General features: G+C 37.8%; 2 protein-coding genes across 2 annotated transcripts; both read right to left on the bottom strand.

The window, feature by feature from the left end:
- Positions 1-1,583: 1,583 nt before the first annotated feature.
- LOC146388021 (5-hydroxytryptamine receptor 3A-like) lies at positions 1,584-6,159 on the bottom strand. The gene is made up of 8 exons (XM_084924753.1): positions 6,148-6,159; positions 5,903-5,947; positions 5,625-5,734; positions 3,002-3,174; positions 2,777-2,922; positions 2,487-2,697; positions 2,243-2,392; positions 1,584-1,846 (listed from the first exon to the last, which is right to left on the bottom strand). Exons 1-8 carry the CDS (start codon positions 6,157-6,159, stop codon positions 1,584-1,586), a joined length of 1,110 nt encoding a protein of 369 aa, XP_084780879.1.
- A 5,766-nt stretch (positions 6,160-11,925) lies between these two features.
- On the bottom strand, positions 11,926-16,242 carry LOC146388020 (5-hydroxytryptamine receptor 3A-like). Its single transcript, XM_084924835.1, has 10 exons — positions 16,203-16,242; positions 15,907-16,070; positions 15,560-15,604; positions 15,274-15,383; positions 14,079-14,251; positions 13,839-13,986; positions 13,534-13,760; positions 13,145-13,303; positions 12,703-12,882; positions 11,926-12,005 (listed from the first exon to the last, which is right to left on the bottom strand). Exons 1-10 carry the CDS (start codon positions 16,240-16,242, stop codon positions 11,926-11,928), a joined length of 1,326 nt encoding a protein of 441 aa, XP_084780961.1.
- Between the last annotated feature and the right edge of the window lie 3,411 nt (positions 16,243-19,653).

Raw genomic sequence — 19,653 nt, 5'->3', positions numbered from 1 at the left:
GTGAACGCAGTAACCGGGTCATTGCAGCAGATTTCAATGCAAGACACCCTACGAGACCACCCATCTCCCATGCTACAGTTAGCAAACTGCTTGCTAAGTTTCGTGAAACTGGTTCAGTGTTGGATTTGCCAAAATGTGGACGCAAGAAAACTGTCACTAATGAAGAAACATCAGTGGCTGTCCTAGCTTCATTCAGCAAGAGCCCACAGCGTAGCACTCGCCTCATGTCACTGGAGAGTGGCATTAGTCGAACATCCCTTCGGCGGATATTAGCTACTCACAAATGGCACCCTTACAAACTGCAGCTACTGCAGCATCTCAACGAGGATGACCCAGATCGGCGCACAGAATTTGCAGAATGGGAAAAACAAAAACTGGAACAGGACCCTCAGTTCACGCAGAAGATTTTGTTCAGTGATGAGGCAAACTTTTATGTGAATGGTGAAGTTAACAAACAAAACCACCGCTATTGGTCTGACACTAACCCACACTGGATGGATCCTTCCAAGACTGTTGGAACAACAAAAGTGATGGTTTGGTGTGGTATATGGGGTACAATGATAGTGGGTCCATTCTTCATCAATGGAAACCTCAAGGCCACTGGATATTTGAAATTAGTACATGATGATGTGTTTCCCTCTTTGTGCACTGAAGCTGGCACGTTCCCTGAGTCTTTCCAGCAAGATGGTGCACCACCACATTATGGGTGCCAGGTCCGAGCATTCCTAGATGAACAGTTTCCTGGAAAGTGGATTGGTCGTCGTGGGCCAGTTGAATGGCCCCCAAGGTCTCCCGATCTGACCCCCTTAGACTTTCATCTTTGGGGTCATCTGAAGGCAATTGTCTATGGTGTGAAGATACGAGATGTGCAGCACCTGAAACTACGGATACTGGATGCCTGTGCTGGCATTTCTCCTGCGGTGTTGCTATCAGTGTGTGAAGAGTGGGAGAAGAGGGTTGCATTGACAATCCAACACAATGGGCAGCACATTGAACACATTTTATAAGTGGTCAGAAACTTGCAAATAACTCATGAAAAAATAAAGTTACGTTGAAACCAAGCACACCATTGTTTTTCTTGTGACATTACCAATAAGTTTGATGTGTCACATGGCCCTCTTCCTATTGAAAAAACAAAAGTTGTATCCAAGATGGCCGACTTCTAAATGGCCACCATGGTCACCACCCATCTTGAGGAGTTTGCCCCCTCACATATACTAATGTGCCACAAACAGGACTTTAATATCACCAACCATTCCCATGTTATTACGGTGTATCCATATAAATGGCCCACCCTGTAGTATAATATAGTATTGTACATTATATCATTACCTTATTTTACTCTTCAGAGATCAAACGTATATTTCATGGCTATGCATTGATTAAATGTGATATATATTTTTTACTTTTTGCTCAAAATCCCGTTTTTATCCAATTTCATCTCGTCTAATATTTTTTCTCTTTCTATCATCTTTACACAATAATTTGCATGTAATTAAAGATCTATGCTACACCGTATAAGCGTGCACTGGCAGATTATACACACACCGTGTAGGCTTGTAGGCAGGTGCAACAAATCTAAATCAAATAACCTTTGCAATCCACACTAAATACATGAAAGCCAGAAACAAAGCAGAAGTACTAAAATATAAAACAAAGAACACATAATCTGTGATTTCAGCCAGTCTCCTGTAGCGCCCACGCTTTTTATTCTCTTTGTACTGTCTTCCTGCTTCCCCTCGAACTGCCCTCACTTCATCCAGGATTAGTTTCAGCAGGTCACAGTACTCAGGAAGGTAACACCTGTCTTCTTTTACCTGGCCTGTCTCTTCGGCTTCAGCAGACTCTGAGTGGGAAATGAAAGAGATCATTTATTGAGCAAGCTGCAACAACGTTTCTGGTCTGGTTGACTTTTGCTGTTTTCAGTGAAAAAGCTTAAAAACACCACCATACTCCAGTGATGCACAAAAGACAAAAACAAAACAGAGATAACAAACAGAAGGAAAAGAGACAAACTGACAGGCGACAGGTGAAGAGTAAAGCTTGTTAATACAGAGCAGATAGGGATAATCAAGGAATCAGATTTTGGAAAAATGGGGCAGGAAATAAAACCCCAGGAGAAATGAAGACCAGTTTCTAAAATAAAACTAGAGAAAGACATCAAAGCAGCTACAAGAAGTGTTTCTCCTCCTTATTGATCTCTGTGTTAGTTTCTTTGCAATGAAAATCTACAAACACATACCTGTGACATCGCCCGTTTGCAGCTGAATATCCTCATGGGCCTCATGGACCTTCTTACCACAATAACAATCGAGATCGATTAAGAAGGTCACCAGCATGGCCTCCAGGACACTAATCCCCACCAGGGCGAAAACTCCAGCACAGTATGTGGCTAGAAGGTGCAGAGAAATTGCTTGTCGGTGTACTGTTACTAAAATCCCTCTACCTCATTGAAATCTCGACCTTAGATCTACGAGGCTGCTCACCGATCATTGGCAGGCTCTTTTCTGTGGAGGGCAACATGTCCTGAAGAATTAGCAGTAAGACGGAGATGGACAGGAGTATCGTCACTTTGAAGCTCAGCTTTTCACCTCTGGCCTCACTAATGAAGAATGATGCCAAATCCAGGATGAGGAAAAAGAAAAGCGGCACGATAAGATTTATGACATACAGCATTGGCTTCCTCTCCATTGTGACCTGTAAAACAGGCAGATTCATCAGACCTGGAGATAAAAAGCTGTCCACAAAAAAAAACATCACAAAAATATTTTCTTACCATGTATCTAAGTCTGTTTCTGGCTCTAGATCCATTAAAAGTTATCAAGCTTTTGAGATCCCACTCTCCCATTGTAACCATGGCTTCTGCTGAGACTTTATTCAGCACTTTGTCACTGTTGAATGTTCCTAATTTTATCGTTTTCTCTATGGAGACAATAAAAAAAGGAATAAATTGTTACATCAATTGCTCGGGAGGTAATCTGACTCAATTTACAATATTTACCATTCGAGCTCATTGTTGAAAATGTGATGTTGCAGGATTGCGTATCAAAAGGAAACATCATGAGATCCAGACAGCAGGTGTAGGTCAGCCGCTGGCGTCCACTCGTGTACATCCAACCACTGGAATTCACGGTGACCAGAAGACTCTCCTGAATGCTCCCGGTATCGGAAACACTGAGCAGACACAGGAGGAGAGTCAGAAATTAACTTTATTTTTCACTCTCACTGTTATAATTTCAAGTTTTGCACTGAGTGTGTAATAAAGTTGTGTATTCATCTCCTGAGAACACCTCTATAAATGGTTTGGTAGCTCACTGTACACTTCAGGGTTGAACAAAAAAATTGCATAAAAATATGAAGAACTAAAGCGTGATTTTTTAACACAATCCCGTCATTTCAAAGTAAATTAATGGATTCTGCTGGAAAGTAATTGGACAAATTAAATAACTGAAAATAAAATATTCATTTCCAATAGCTGGTTGAAAGCTCTTTGCTGGCAATTATAGCCTGAAGTCTTGAACTCATGGACATCACCAAATGCTGGCTTTCCCCCTTTTTAATGCTCTGCCAGGCCTTTACTGAAGCTGCCTTCAGTTGCTGTTTAAGTTGTTGGCCTTTCTTTAGTCTTTAGTCTTCAACATGTGAACTGCTCAGTTGGGTTAAGATCAGGTGACTGACTTGGCCATTCAAGAATATATCACTTCTTTGCGTTAATAAACTCCTGGCTTGCTTTGGCTGTATGTTTTGGGTCATTGTCCATCTGTCGTATGAAACACCGCCCAATCAATCTGACTGCATCTAGCTGGATTTGAGCAGAATTCATTCTGCTGCTTCTGTCCTGTGTCATATTAACAATAAACACTAGTGTCCCTGTCCCACTGGCAGCCATGTACACCCAAGCCATCACACTGCCTCCATCGTGGTTTACACATGATGTAGCATGCTTTGGATCATGAGCTGTTCTGCACCTTCTCCATACTTTTTTCCTGCCATCATTCTGGTGGAGGTTGATCTTGGTTTCATATTTCCAGAGAAAGTTTTTACAGAACTCTGCTGACTCTTTCAGATGTTTTTCTGTCAGAGTCCAATCCTGCCTTTCTATTCTTGAGGCTTATGAGTGGCTTGCACCTTGCACTGAACCCTCTGTATTTACTTTCATGCACTCTTCTCTTTATGGTAGATTTGGATATCAATAAGCCTTCCTCCTGGAGAGTGGTGTTCACTTGGTTGGCTGTTGTGAGTGGGTTTCTCTTCACCATAGAAATGATTCTGTGATCATCCACCACTGTGGTCTTCTGTGGACGCCCAGGTCTTCACCAGTGCTTTCTTTCTTTCTCACGATGTACCAAACTGTAGATTAAAAATAATATTGTAGCAATTTCTTGGATGGGTTTTTTCTGTCTTCGCAGCTAAAGTATGGCTTGTTTCACCTGCATGGAGAGTTCCTTTGACTGCACGTCGTCTGTTCACAGCAAAATCTTACAAATGCAAGCACCACACCTCAAATCAATCCCAGGCTTTTTGTCTCCTTATTTGATAAGGACATAACGTAGAACTACCCACACCTGCCCATAAAAAAGCCTTTGAGTCAACTGTCCAATTAAAAAGTTGGTGGCACATATTAAGGAACTGAAACTCCTAAACCCTCCATTCAATTTGAATGTGCATATCCTCAAATGAAGCTGAGAGTCTATACATTATGTTATAATTGGAATATGTTTCAGTAAACAGGTAAAAACAAACTTGCGTCAGTGTCCAAATATATATGGACTTAACTGTACATCTGAGAAGAATTCCAGGATACTCCCTCCTTGTAGTCCTTATCATTGTCACTCCGGCAGCAGCTCACATCAGGGGACAGTGTTCCTGAATTTATGGATGCTGGATTGTGCCTTTGATACTCATTAGTTTCTGCCACGCTTTTTTCTTTTTGTTGGACTGTGGCATGTCCTGTTTACTTTTCTATGGCCAGTTCGATATCTGATGACTGGTAGGGCATGCATATTGGCAGCTTAAATCTGCTGAATTTGCTTTTGAGGATCTTTCTTTATCTTTTGGAGGTATTTGGTTTTGCTGACCATCTTCTGTCTTTCTCATGCTTCCTGTTGGCCTATGGGACACTCAGGTAGTTGTAGGTGTTCTGTATGTTTGCTGTTGCAACTTCTCCAACCCAAATGACATCAAATGATGTCCTCGCTGCAGAGCCTAATGAGGTGGATCCGTGAGTAAATGTTTTGCTCACTCCTGGAGTTCAGTTTGATGTCATTCATGTACTAAAGGTATTACTCCAATAAAAAATTTATAATTTATATCCACTCGTTGTGATGGCCTGGGTGAGACCTGTGCAGGGTCTCAACCCCCAATTTTCAATTAACAAAATATCTTTGCAAATGTTCTGCGGACAAATGTTTCCTAGATGTCTGAACCCAGCTGTAGTCTAGATAAGCTATGTCTACAGTGTTGTGTGTATATTTCACACTTGGACCAAAATTGAAGTTTCAGTATTATTAATCAGGTATTCAAGCTAATGTAAGTCAGACTTGCTTTCCTTGTAGGAATTACCCCAGAATAAAACTGTATACAAGCCCAAGTTATTTTGCACTTGTGTAATGAACAGTACTTACTCCTCATTGATTCTCACATCGGGGATCCACAGAAGTGATTTTGGAAGGGTTATCTCTTCTATCCCACAAAAGTCTGAAGAATTCCACGTAAGGAACTCATTTGTCCAAGACTAGGAAAAGTAAAAGCTTGGATTTAAAGATAATTCTGACTTAACACGAACCGTGTGAGAGTTAAAAGAGCCAAGAATGTCACTAAAGTTGATATATTTACTGATAAGAGACAATGGTTTTTCAAACAGTAAACTCAAAATGACAACACTGCCAGTCCACATTCTTACCATGTAGAGCCAGATGTGAGTTGTGATAGTTTGAGACTTCTCCTCCTGCAGACAATCAGCAACACCAACATCAGTATTCACGGACACTTTTCAGCTTGATTAAAATGCTGAATTCAGACGAATTATCTGCTCACACACACACATATATATATATATATATATATATGTATATATATATATAACTATATATACATATATATATACACAAAATTCACGGTTGGGTTCGGTTTGATACTTTGGCTTACCATCAGGGTCATGCTTCACATGAAGACCATAAGACCATATATATATATATATATATGTATATGTATGTATAAATATATATATATATATATATATATATATATATATATATATATATATATATATATATATATATATATATATGTATATATATATATATGTATATATATATATATATATATATATATATATATATATATATATATATATATATATTTATATATATATATATATATATATTTATACATACATATACATATATATATATATATATATATATATATATATGTATATGTATGTATAAATATATATATATATATATATATAAATATATATATATATATATATATATATATATATATATATATATATATATGTATATATATATATATATATATATATATATATATATATGTATATGTATGTATAAATATATATATATATATATATATATATATATATATATATATATATATATATATATATATATATATATATATATGTATATATATATATAACTATATATACATATATATATACACAAAATTCACGGTTGGGTTCGGTTTGATACTTTGGCTTACCATCAGGGTCATGCTTCACATGAAGACCATAAGACCATATATATATATATATATATGTATATGTATGTATAAATATATATATATATATATATATATATATATATATATATATATATATATATATATATATATATATATATATATATATGTATATATATATATATGTATATATATATATATATATATATATATATATATATATATATATATATATATATATATATTTATATATATATATATATATATATTTATACATACATATACATATATATATATATATATATATATATATATATATATATATATATATATATATTTATATATATATATATATATATATATATATATATAGAGAGAGAGAGAGAGAGAGAGAGAGAGATAGTTTCTGGCGTCATTTATTCTTTTAACAACTGTCTCTAAAAATATGGGAATGATGCAGCACAGAGGGAACTAACCAAATGCCACAACAACAAATACCTGAACCAATCTACTATGAGGACTAAGAGGCTCATAACAACTTATGGAAATCAACAGAAAACAGAGACTTAAATGGAAATATACATGAAACCAACATTCAAAATACCCAAGGCTTGAGGCTACAGTACTCAATTTTAAATTCTTTCTGGTAATAATAATAATAATATAAACACATACGAGATACAATCAAGAGACAACCCAGACAAAGAACCCTGGGTAGATCATAGTCATAACACAAAGAAGACACCAAATATAAATAACATTAACAAGTATGATCAGGAATCAAAACTGTAACAAGGACCACGAACCACTTAAGTAAACCAATTAACCAGTTAATAAGCCACTTAAGTGAATCATGGATATTTGACAACTTAGGTGTTGTGATGGACATTAGATGAGAAGAGAGCTGAAAATCTAGCTATCAAGCTGTCAATAAAGACTGTACACTTCGCCCCTTATACACTTGTAGTCAGACAGTAAGTTCCTTTTATGGACCTCCACACCTGGAAGTCTATATTTACAGAGCCGTAGTACAAGATATTTCCCCTAAAACCTTTGAAGGACCAGGCCATAATTCCTTTTATGATGTGCATCTTTCCCTCGGAATGTTTTCAGACAAATCTGAGTTGGTTGGATAAAGTTTTACTTCTTTTTCAAATCTGATAAAGCGCAGTCCCTTGGATTAATTTTTGTGTAAACGTAGCTTTTAAATAAAGGTAACAGATTCATGAATATAATTCGATGTAAAAGTGCAGAAATCTGTGCAAAAAAAAAGGAGTATGGAGACACTTACCACTTCTAAAATACCCAATAGAAACATGTCGAGCTGAACGAGTGTGGAGTTGGTCCAGCTTTTCACTGGTCTCATGATTTGCAGAACAGTATTTGATTCAGTCATGTTTAAGTAGTTCAGCAGATCATAGTATGAACAGTCTGAAGTCTGACTGGTGGAAAACCCTGCTGGCAAAAAACACAAAATCGTAACTTACAGGCAAAATGTAAGACCTAAACATCAGAAACTGATCCAAGTAAAGTTCAGAAAAATAATTAAATTGTTCAAATCAAGTAAATGTAAAAACTCACCAATTAAAGAAAGAAAAGTTAGAGTCCTCAGAGCAGTCATGGCTGTCTGCCTTCAGTCCCAGTAAACGCTTTTAAACTGCACAGCTGCTTACATAGAACAGAGTCATACAATAGTGTGAAGGAGAAATTAATATATGTAAAAAATGAACTGTCAAGTATACTAAAAATCCTTTTATTTGTTCCTGTGTGCTGTTGAAAGGGAAATAATACTAATCACCTCTGCATTCATGTCATTGGCTGGCAGCTGAGTCAAAAAGTCAACATGTAAGTATTAAACCAGGAGAGAGTAGAAAGGTTTTCAGTGAGCAAACTCTTTGCAGTGCCCATAAATATTTAATGATAATTCAGTTTTACTTTGATTTGCTGACTATATACAACAATTTAAAAGTGACGCTCTAAGTCACTGATTATGAATTTATATTTTCAGGTATACTACAGAATGTAATTACCAGAGGTTTTATGCAATTATGTGTGTAAACACACTCATTCACAAAATCTTCAGAAAGTTTAAGCACTGTTCAGAATGTAAAATTCAGCTATTCTTTAATTAACTCAGTTACTTGCAAAATACTTCAAAGACAACAGATCAAATACTGAAAGTGAGAAATAAAAGATTCTCAAATAAAATGTTTGATGAGAATATTCAAATAAAATAAAGGCATCCTTGTTTACTCAGCTTTCTCATAAAATGTTTGAACAATGATAAAATATTCTTAATTTTGGCTGTGTATGGTTCGACAGTAGATTATACATTTAACACAGTTCAAGAGTTTAAAAAACATTTATAACCGTTGATAAATTATAGCCATTTTTATGTATGACTACAACCTGTTTAAAATTCAATCCATGATCTACTTGGTGGGCCTGAGGATTAATCCATGTACAGTGGAACCCCGGCTTACGAAGACCCCATTTAACAAAAAATTCAAGTCAATTAACGGCAATATTTCTGCCCATGGTACGGCAAAATGCCCGCGTAAAGAAATAGATAAAATAGAAAATTTTTAAAAATTAAATTAAATTCCATAATGTTATATACATGTACACGTACGTATGTATGGATGCATACATATGCTTTCTTCAACCTCCGCCACCTCCTCCTCTGCCAAGAACTTCGTCTTCAGCCAGCATCGCCTCACTCAAAAGGCGATGGAAAAAGGTGCTTCGACTTACGAAATTTTTGACTTACGAAAGACCCTCTGGAACGAATTAATTTCGTAAGTCGGGGTTCCACTGTAATTTATTAATCGTGATTGATGTTATGCCTGCAGTTGCCAGAAGGGGGAGCTCTGGCCTCCCTCCCAATAAAGCGGCGGAAAGAGAAGCATTGTGTCTGAGCATCGTTTGTCTCCTTTTAGGTATAAAATAAGTTTGGGCGATATGTAATTAAAGTCATAGTAAATTTTCCAACCGACAATCGTCAGTCCAATAAATGACGATAGGCGGAATATTTGCGCAGGTGACTTTTTGATGGGCGGAGCCATGTAACCCTACATGGACTGATTTGGACATTTAGAATTTATACATTTTGTTTGGAGGGAATATTTTAACTTCGTTTGTTGTTTGTTTCAGTCTATCTATCTATCTATCTATCTATCTATCTATCTATCTATCTATCTATCTATCTATCTATCTATCTATCTATCTACTTTTTGGATTATTCATTCATTTATTTATTTATTTGACATGTACCAAATCGCACAAAAGACTTAACATTGAGTCTGAGATTTTTTAACGTTTGACGGAGGAGACATTTTGATTTTTAACGTAGTTTTTGTTTAATTTTGTGTTTGTTGCTTGGTTGAGTGTGTAAGACAGATAAACTCTGTAACGGCCTGTAAACATGGTTATAGTGGAAAAAAGAAGCCAGTTTTTCTTTGTGTCCCTACCCACCACTGTAGGTCTTTTTTTTTTTATTAAAAGAAAATGTTTTTGTTTAGCACTGTTGCCGCACAGCAAGAAGGTCCTGAGTTCAATTCCACCATCAGGCCGGGGTCTTTCTGTGTGGAGTTTGCATGTTCTCCCCGTGTTTGCGTGGGTTCCCTCCGGGTACTCCGGCTTCCTCCCACCGTCCAAAGACATGCAGCTTGTGGGGATAGGTTAATTGGATAATCCAAATTGTCACTAGGTGTAAATGTGTGAGTGAATGTGAGTGCGAATGGTTGTCTGTCCCTGTGTGTTAGCCCTGCGACAGACTGGCGACCTGTCCAGGGTGTACCCCGCCTCTCGCCCTATGACAGCTGGGATAGGCTCCAGCGCCCCCCGCGACCCTGAAAAGGATAAGCGGAAGCGAATAGATGGATGGATGGATAAAATGTTTTTGTTTTTTTCTGAACATAGCCTACTGTTTGAGTAAATGAATCGCTGCATTTGGGCGCACCATGAGGAGGGTGCATTTGCTTGCAGCTGGAAGAAGGCACCGTTAAAAGGGCGCAATTATTTTTTCCGTTGGCTGGTTCTCTTAGTTTCAGACAAAATGATTAGGAAACTTATTCATAGACAAATAAATAAATAACTCTTGTAAAAACAATCGGTAAAAGGCTAAGCCTATTGTCGATAGTCAATATAGTCATCCAAATGCCCAACCTTAGTATTAAATGAGCATTTCTGCTTTTGAACTGTAGAAATATATATGTTGAGATGTGCTGACTGCATTTGCAAATGTACCAATAGGATACTAGAATGTTTAGATGATTTATGTTTCCCTGTAATGTTAGGACACTGTTAAGCTTAGCGCTCTGCTGCTGGCTAGCATGGAGCACCATCCTGCCAGAGTGTGTATAAGACATACAGCATCGTGTGCGTTTTGGAAAATGCCTATTAATATTTTATATGAATGCTTTGTTTATTTTCAGTACTTTTAACGTTAATGATCTATTATGCTTATTGATTTATTAACCATTTTTGTAAATTCTCTGTGATTTTACATGAACTGTGACATAGCTGAGTTACAGTTCCTACCAGTTGCTCCACTTTGTTATAATACAACTTGCTATCAACTACTCTCTGAGCTGTGATGAAGCAGCGTAAGTAGGAAACAGAGAGTAAAATTCTACATCTTGAAACATGGCAACACCAATGAGCACAACTTTTACTTTGAAGGCAAATATTCTCTGTTTCCAGTTTGCATCAGCCTTTTGGGGTTTTTTTTACAAGTTCTGCTGAAGCACAGCAAATAGTTACCAATCATTTGCAGCATGGCAGCGTCTTCATTGGAAACTACAGGCAATCTCTTCATTCTGCTTGCCACCAAAACAATCACATGAATGGTTGGATAAGTTGTAACCATGCAAACTACTTACAACTTGATTGTATCAAGTAACGATCACAGACATCCAAGAAACCCTTACCAACTTGTTTGGGAATAGCAACCACTGGTCGCAAGATAGTTGCCAACTTGTCTCTAGACTTAAGTGACTGAAGTTGAAAATAGAACAGTTTTGAGTTACTGGATACTTTTATTATACAGCAAGAAAAAAATACAACAGACCTTATTCATCCCACAAGTTGGGAAATTCATGTGTTACAGCAACCAAAACATTAATTAACCCACGACAAAAAGCTTGAACAATATATAATAGGTCAAATAAATAGAATCTCACCAAACGTCCGTAAGGTAAGAATTACACAGAAGAGTCATTACTGCTCCTGCATTCCTGTTGCGGAGGCCCATCCTCTAAGCTGTTGACCCTGGTCAGGAGTCTTCAACTGGACATAACCTGACACATGTTGAGATTTTTTTGATTCTGCTCACAGGCAGCTGACGAATGTGTCTTCAGAGAAACCATTCCTCAGAGATTTTGGTCCATATTGACATGATGGCATCATACAGTTGCACATCTATGATATGAGTCTAGCATCCCTATACATGCCAAAGGTGCTCTATTGGACTGAAAGTGACTGCTGAAAATATTTGAGTACACCAAATTCATTGCCATCTCCAAAAAAAAACCAAATTGAGATTGTTTGAGGTTTATGACAAAACGTGTTTTCCTGCTGAGTGTAGCCATCAGAGGTTAAGAGGCCCATTTGGACCATTCTCTGTAAACCCTGGAGATAGATGAGACTCAGACAATACCCTTTGGCAACAAGAAACCTGAATTATTCTAGTTTTGTATTTTATAATTAGTCTTTGTTCTTATGTTGTTTTCACTTTCTTTTCAGTTACCTTCCAGAGTGGGTTTCCTCAAGTTTTGAAAAAGACGTGCAGTAGTTATTAACATGTTTCATCCTGCACTGCATGCATTTACTGAGGTGATGTTTCACAACTAAAACATCTATTTTCATGCACTGATGGATTATACACACAACACGAAATCTACTCAAATTTAAATCAGATCATTTGTGGAATCCACATTAAATATGTCAACACCACAAAAAGTGTGGAAGCAATCAAATATAAAACAAAGAACACACGATCTATGATTGCAGCCAGTCTCCTGTAGCATTCTTGCTTTCCATTGACTTCGTCCTGTCTTCCAGTTTTCTCTTGAACTGCCTTCACTTCATCAAGGATTAACTTCAGAAGGTCACAGTCACTGGGTAGGTCACTTCTTTTTGGTTTCCCCTCACCCTTTTTTAAAGTTTCAGCAGAATCTGTGTAGGAAATAAAGACAATAGCCAATATAATAATCAGTTACTATAATACTAATAATATGAATATGATGCTTGTCAATTATTCCCAGTTGATTATTCCATGTCAGGGGAAAAAGCTTGGGATTGTCAACAAATTTCTATGTACATGGCCAGCGCCAGACAGCAGATGAACAAAACGTGGTTCATAGAGACCAAACTTAAGGTCAAATCATGGGGACTAATGGTCTGTAATTTCATTTCCACATCTCAAAAAAGAGGTTACCTTCCATGGGTTCCAGCTGAACATCAGTCTTGGCATTTTCACAGTTTTCAGCCTTCTTATAAAAACAACTAAAACCTTCAAAGTCCATTAAAAACATCACCAGCATGGTCTCCAGGACACTTACAGCCACCATTGTAAAGATGACCATGCAATAAATGGCTAGAAGTGAGATGCAGAGAGATTATGTGTCAGTGCTATTTTACAAAAGTCTGCCACAAAGAAAGATAAGATAAGAAATAAGATGTTCTTTATTGTCACTGTTGCACAAACAATGAAAAATAGTTTAGCAGATCTTTGGTTTAGCAGCACAGATAGAGCAACAATATAAATATGTGGAAAAAATATATATACAACATAGTGCAAGTAAAATGTCTTATCTGAATCCTCACATATGATTGGCATGTCTTTTTCAGTGGACGGCAATATGTCCGCAAGAAGCAGCAGTAAGACAGAGATGGACAGAAGTATTGTCACTTTGAAGCTCAGCTTTTCCCCTTTGGCCTCGCTAATGAAGAATGAAGCCAAATCCATGATCAGGAAATAGAAGAGGGGTATGATGAAATCGATCACATAAAGCATTGGCTTCCTCAACATCGACACCTGTAAAAACAGAGTCATTAGAGACAAACAGATATGGGCATCTGTGAAAGAGCTATTACTGAAATGTCATCCCAGATATTGTCTTACTCTGAAAGAAACGCAGCTTTTATTTTCAATGGTTTGGTTAGTTGAGTATATGTCGATGTGTTTGAGTTCCCACTGTCCCCTTGTAAGCATGACTGTATCAGAGACTTGAGTAAGGAATCTTTCGTCGCTGATCGTTCCAAATGTTATAGAGTCCACTATGAAGACAATAACAAATGACTCCAAATCATTTGCTCTGACAAAAAAGAGCAAGTGAACCAATTATTAAAGTTAATCTGGTGTATTTTACCATGAGAGTTCAGAGATGAAAATGTGATGTAACACGTTTGCAAATCAAAGGGGAACACGAAGAGATTTAAACGGCACGCAAAGGTCAGCCGCTGCTGAAAGTCTGCCTTCACTGAACCGTTGGAGTATACAGTGACCAGTGGACTCATCCGCAGGCTCCCATCATCAGAAACACTGCAGAGAGAAGAGGAAACACATCAGTCATCTACCAGTAAAGTAATTAAGGGGTTGGTTATTCATCATCAAAGCTTGCCCACAGCTGGCTGTTTCAGTTTCTTTCCTTTAACCAGTGGTGTTGGAGATCTTAAAATTGATGAAATTATAGAAACAGAAAAGCACTGTTAGATTTTTAACCGCTGTGCAGTACCATGTGAAAAGCATCTGGCAACAGCTTCGTTTTTCAGCATGACAACGATCTCAAACACACTCCCAATTCAGTAAAAGCAGACCTGGATAGAAAGACACAATTAAACTCTACCAACCATTGATTGGCCTCCTCAGAGCTTGGACCTCAACATTATTGAAGCAGTGTGGGATTCTCTTAAAAGAGAACAGGACAAAAGAAAGAAACATCCAAAGAAGAGCCGTAAGTGTCCTTCAAGAAGCCTGGAGAACTACTCCTGAAGACTATTTAAAGAAATTACAATAAAGATTGGTCATATCAAATAGTGTCTTCCAAGCTTGTTAGAATGATATACTCTGTATAATCTTGTATACTACATTTCCGTGTATGTTTGCGCGTTACTGTCACGGTCCTGAGTCTGTGACCCAGTGTTTTGTGTTGTTTATTATTAACAGTCTTTGCTTTTGTGCTATTTGGAGTTCTTAGTCTCTTGGTTTCTCTGTCTTCCATGTTTGCTCTGTTTTACTTTGACAGTCTGTGTCCTATGTTTATGTTTGTACTTTTGCTTCCCTTGTCTCGTCCTGCCTAATCACTCCCAGCTGTGCTCTCCTCCTGTGCCTCATTCCCCTCGTTATCCCTCAGTGTGTTCTTTTTGAGTTTACTTTTCGTCTCTGCAAGTTTGCATTTGGGTCCTCTCCTGCCTGCACACAACCAGTTTGTGACAGTTTAAATCACTGCACCCATTTCCCATTTTCCTAACAAAATACGGCTCAAGACTTTTGCACAGTCCTGTACCCTTTTATATAAAATCCCTGCAAACAAAAACTACATTTCTCCAGTGAGCTATACTTACTCTTCAAGAATGATTACATCAGGGAACCACAACATTGATGTCATAATGGACAGCTTTTCTATCCCACAAAACTCTGAAGGGTTCCAAGTCAGGAATTCATTTGTCCAACTCTGGAAAGAATGAAAAGCTGAGTTTTAAAAAGTGCCAGAAAAAATATCAATAATAGAAATAATGAATAAAACACGAGCCTACAGAGCTCGTGTTTATGTAACTGCTGATTGAACAATGCTGACAAATGGACCAAAGTGATCATCTTGGTTTTTGAATGTGCCACACAGATTCTTACCATGTGGACCCTGATTTCATTTGTGAAAGTTTGAGACTTCTCATTCTGGAAACAGTAAACAGCAAAGAGATAAGTTATCGAGGGAGTTTCCAAGGAACTGTGTTGTTCTCTTAAAAGGATCAGTATTTATGAATCCACATAGGGGTGTATTTCTTTATCCTCTAAGGTTCTGATGCTCTAAAACAATAATGCATCCAAAAAATGTTGTGCTGTGTAAAAGGTGAACCAAAATTATTTGCAAATCATCACAAGTGTGGTTGAAGATCAGACACATCCTAAGGTATAATGTTTGAAATGCTTTTCTGCTTTTGTTCAGTCCATGCAAGAAGGACGATAAGGATGCTTACCGATTCTAAAATGCCCAACAAAAACAAGTCCACCTGAACAAAGGTGCTTCTGGTCCAGTTTTTCACTGGCCGCATGGTTTCCAGAGCAACATTTGATGAGGTCAGGTTCAAGTAGTCCAGTAGATTATAGTATGAGCACTCTGAAGTCAGACTGCAGGAAAACCCTGCTGGGAAGATGAAACATGTAGACAAGAAAAACACGTGGCCTGAAACTTCAGATCCTACACAACTACAGAGAGAACTTCTCTTTAACATTTGGTTCCCATCAAATGTTAAAGTCTAATGTAAAAACTCACCAATTACAGAGATAAAAGCCAGAGTCTGTAGAGCAGCCATGGCCTTTTGCTCTCACCTCAGTCTGGGTAAACCCTTTTAAACTGTAGAGTCTTACACAAAACAAAGCAATGCAAAATTGTGCATGAGACCTTTGCATTGTCTATTATAAACAAACTCCTATTTGTCCCTCTGTGTGATTGAACATGATACCAATCACCTGTACATTACAATTGTTGAGCTACAGATGAAGCACAAAGTCAACATAAGAAGATCTCATTATCGCATCAAGTCTAAATGGAAAGGTTTCCCACTTCCACTTGACGTAACAGTGAATGATCCCACAAAGTATTTGGCCTCTAGTCAAATAGAAGCTTCACATGTGGCTATAAATCACTGTAATTAAAAATGCTGAAATGCGCACAAGAAGATTTTCAACAGTCGGGAAATTCAGGAGCAAATTCTGACCCTCCCATTTGAAAAGTCACAGCGGAAACTAAGACTCATCGGCCCAGGCAGCATATTTCCAATCTTCTGTTGTTCAGTTTTAAACGGCTGTAGCTTCAGTTTCCTGTCTTTAGCTGACAGCAGCGGCACTTCTTCTATTGCTGTAGCTAATCTGCTTCAGGTTTCAACATAATGCGTATTCGAAGATGCTTTTCTGCAGATCTTAATTGTTACGAGTGGTTATGTGAGTTGCTGTTTCCTTGCTATCAGCTTGAAGCAGTCCATCCATTCCCCCCTCACTTGTGACATCAATAAGATACTTTTTCCCAGAGAACTGATGCTCACTGGACATTTTCTCTTGTTTGGAACATTCTCCTCTTGACTATATCCACATGGCTAAATGCACCGAGTGGCTGCCATGTGATTGGTTAAGTTAATGATTGTATTCACGAGCTGTTAAAGTTGTGTAGCAACTAACCAGTGAGCATGCAATAAATACATGTGCACAGAATAACTTTTCAAATCCCATTTTCAAAAAACTGAAGTTCTGTGTCAAAAGTATGAAAAAACTAATAAATAAAAATGTATAAAAAATCTTTTATATAATTTTTACAGTTAGCTATATATATATTCTAAGTGATGTAGATCAGTTCAGCTATATTAGAGCAATTCATCAACAATATCTTAATGCAGTTTAATAATTGTGTTTTATTTTTGTTTAAATGGGAACTGATACTTTGATGCAGTTACAAAACTTGGGATTAGCTCCATCAGTTCAGCACTTACTGTGATGACACCAGCTACTATGGTCTGAAAGCAAAACCGTTTCCAATTTTTTTCAAAGCAGGACAAAACAGTTATGTGTTTGTTTTTATCCCATCCAAAGTTTTGCTGCTTCGGTCTATGTAAGTGCTAATGAGTAGGAACCCTGAGACAGAAAGCGTAATTTGCCCTGATCAGTTTCACTCTCAGGTCTAAAGATTTTAGAAAAAGAAATCTCTTCCAATAAAACAGTATTTGTGTAGCCGTCCTAACAGGTGAAACCTTTTAGAGATCAAAGATGAATCAGATCAGAAGTATCTTTAAAAAGCATCTTCTGAAACTGTACAGTAAAATTTTATGTTTCAGATCATCAAAGAAATGTGAATGTTATACAAGAATCATTTTTTCGCTTTTTTTTTTTTTTTTGCCTGTCCCGTTTGGATCTTTTGCCATCAGAATTATTGTCTAAAGGCAAAGAAAGATGCCCAACGGATTTACATTACCAAATGGACCCAGTGACGTAAATTTCATCATCCGATTGTTAGCGCGAGGGTCTGTGCAAACTGATGTGATTCAGTGGTGGCTTCCTATTACACAGACTTGTGTCTGTAAAGGCAGACTGCATGGCTAGTTCAAATTCAAATTCAAATTCTAATTTTATTTGTCACACGCACACAACCATACACAGTATGACATGGGGGTGAAATGCTTGTAGCTGTACAATGCCCGACCATTAAATGACAGAAGAAAAGTTTTACAATATTTACAATTTACAGTTTACTACAAAATTTACAAATTAACTTAGGAATTTACAGTAAAGAATGTGCAAATAGCAGAAGAGATTATAAAGATTATAAATTATAGGAATTATAGGATTATAGGAAATGTGTGGTGGTGCGTGTGGTGATGTGATGTGTGTGAGAGTCCAGTCTTATAGTGACGTGTGTGGGAGAGTCCAGTCCTACACCTGGTTCAGGGCCCGAATAGCCTGGGGGAAGAAGCTCCTCCTCATTCTCTCTGTTTTGGCCTTAAGGGAGCGGAAGCGCTTCCCAGACCTCAACAGTGAGAAGAGTCCATTGTTGGGATGGGAGAGGTCCATCATAATCTTCCTAGCTTTGGACTTGCACCGCTTGGTGTAGATGGACAGCAGGTCAGGGAGCTCTGATTGAATGATGCGTTCGGCTGAGCGCACCACTCTTTGCAGATCTCGTCTGTCCTGCTTGGTGCTGTTCCCAAACCAGGTGCAGATGTTTGCCGTCAGGACGCTCTCGATGGTGCAGGAGTAGAAGTTCTTGAGCACCTTCAGTGGCAGATGGAAGTCTCTAAGTCTTCTGAGGAAGAAGAGACGCTGACGGGCTTTCTTAACCAGGGTGTTGATGTGGCAGGACCATGACAGGTCCTGAGTGATGTGGACACCCAGGTATCGGAAACTGTCCACTCTCTCCGCTGGCGTGCCACTGATGATGAGGGGTTTGTAATTCCTCGCCTGCTTTGTAGTGAAGTCCACGATCAGCTCCTTAGTCTTGCTGATGTTTAGGAGGAGGTTATTCTCCTGGCACCAGGTCTCCAGGTTCCTAATCTCCTCCAGGTAGGCCGTCTCGATGTTGTCGGAGATCAGGCCCACAACAGCAGTGTCGTCAGCAAACTTGACAATGGAGGTGGTGTCTGATGTGGCTACACAGTCATAAGTGTACAGTGAGTACAGCAGGGGGCTTAAAACACAGCCCTGAGGCGCTCCAGTGCTGAGTGAGATGGAGGGGGAGACTTGTTTTCCCACCCTCACTGATTGGGGTCTGTCTGTGAGGAAGTTGAGGATCCACTGACACAGTGATGAGCTGAGTCCTAGATCCGTCAACTTGGTGAAAAGCTTAGAGGGAACTAGAAAGTGCATTTTCTGAAGAAACTGCAGTGTGAATGCTTGAATCTGAATGTATGCACTGAAATGAATGAATTGCTGAATTTTAAGTTACAAATGTTGAATGAGATGAAAAATACAGAAATTTGCACCTGAAAACAAAAGTGCTGAACTGCTAAAAACTGACAACCACAGAGAAGAAGTTGGAAAATAGCTGAAAATGTTTTAAATGTAAATTAGAAAAACCTAAGAAATGAGAAAAGAAAATTTAGAGTCAGAAAACATCTGAATGAATATTAAAAGTTCATATACTTTGAATCACTGAATGACTAAAATGTGATCCCTCCACTTGGATCCACACAGTTTAAAAAGTTTACATTTCTGAGCTTTCAAAGACATTGTGTTGGAAA

The sequence above is a fragment of the Perissodus microlepis genome, chromosome 4 (assembly GCF_051167445.1).
Source record: "Perissodus microlepis isolate ML-2025 ecotype Zambia chromosome 4, ASM5116744v1, whole genome shotgun sequence".
Lineage (NCBI taxonomy): Eukaryota > Metazoa > Chordata > Actinopteri > Cichliformes > Cichlidae > Perissodus > Perissodus microlepis.
Note: the sequence above shows the minus strand (reverse complement) of the source record. Positions and strands in the feature narration are given on the sequence as shown.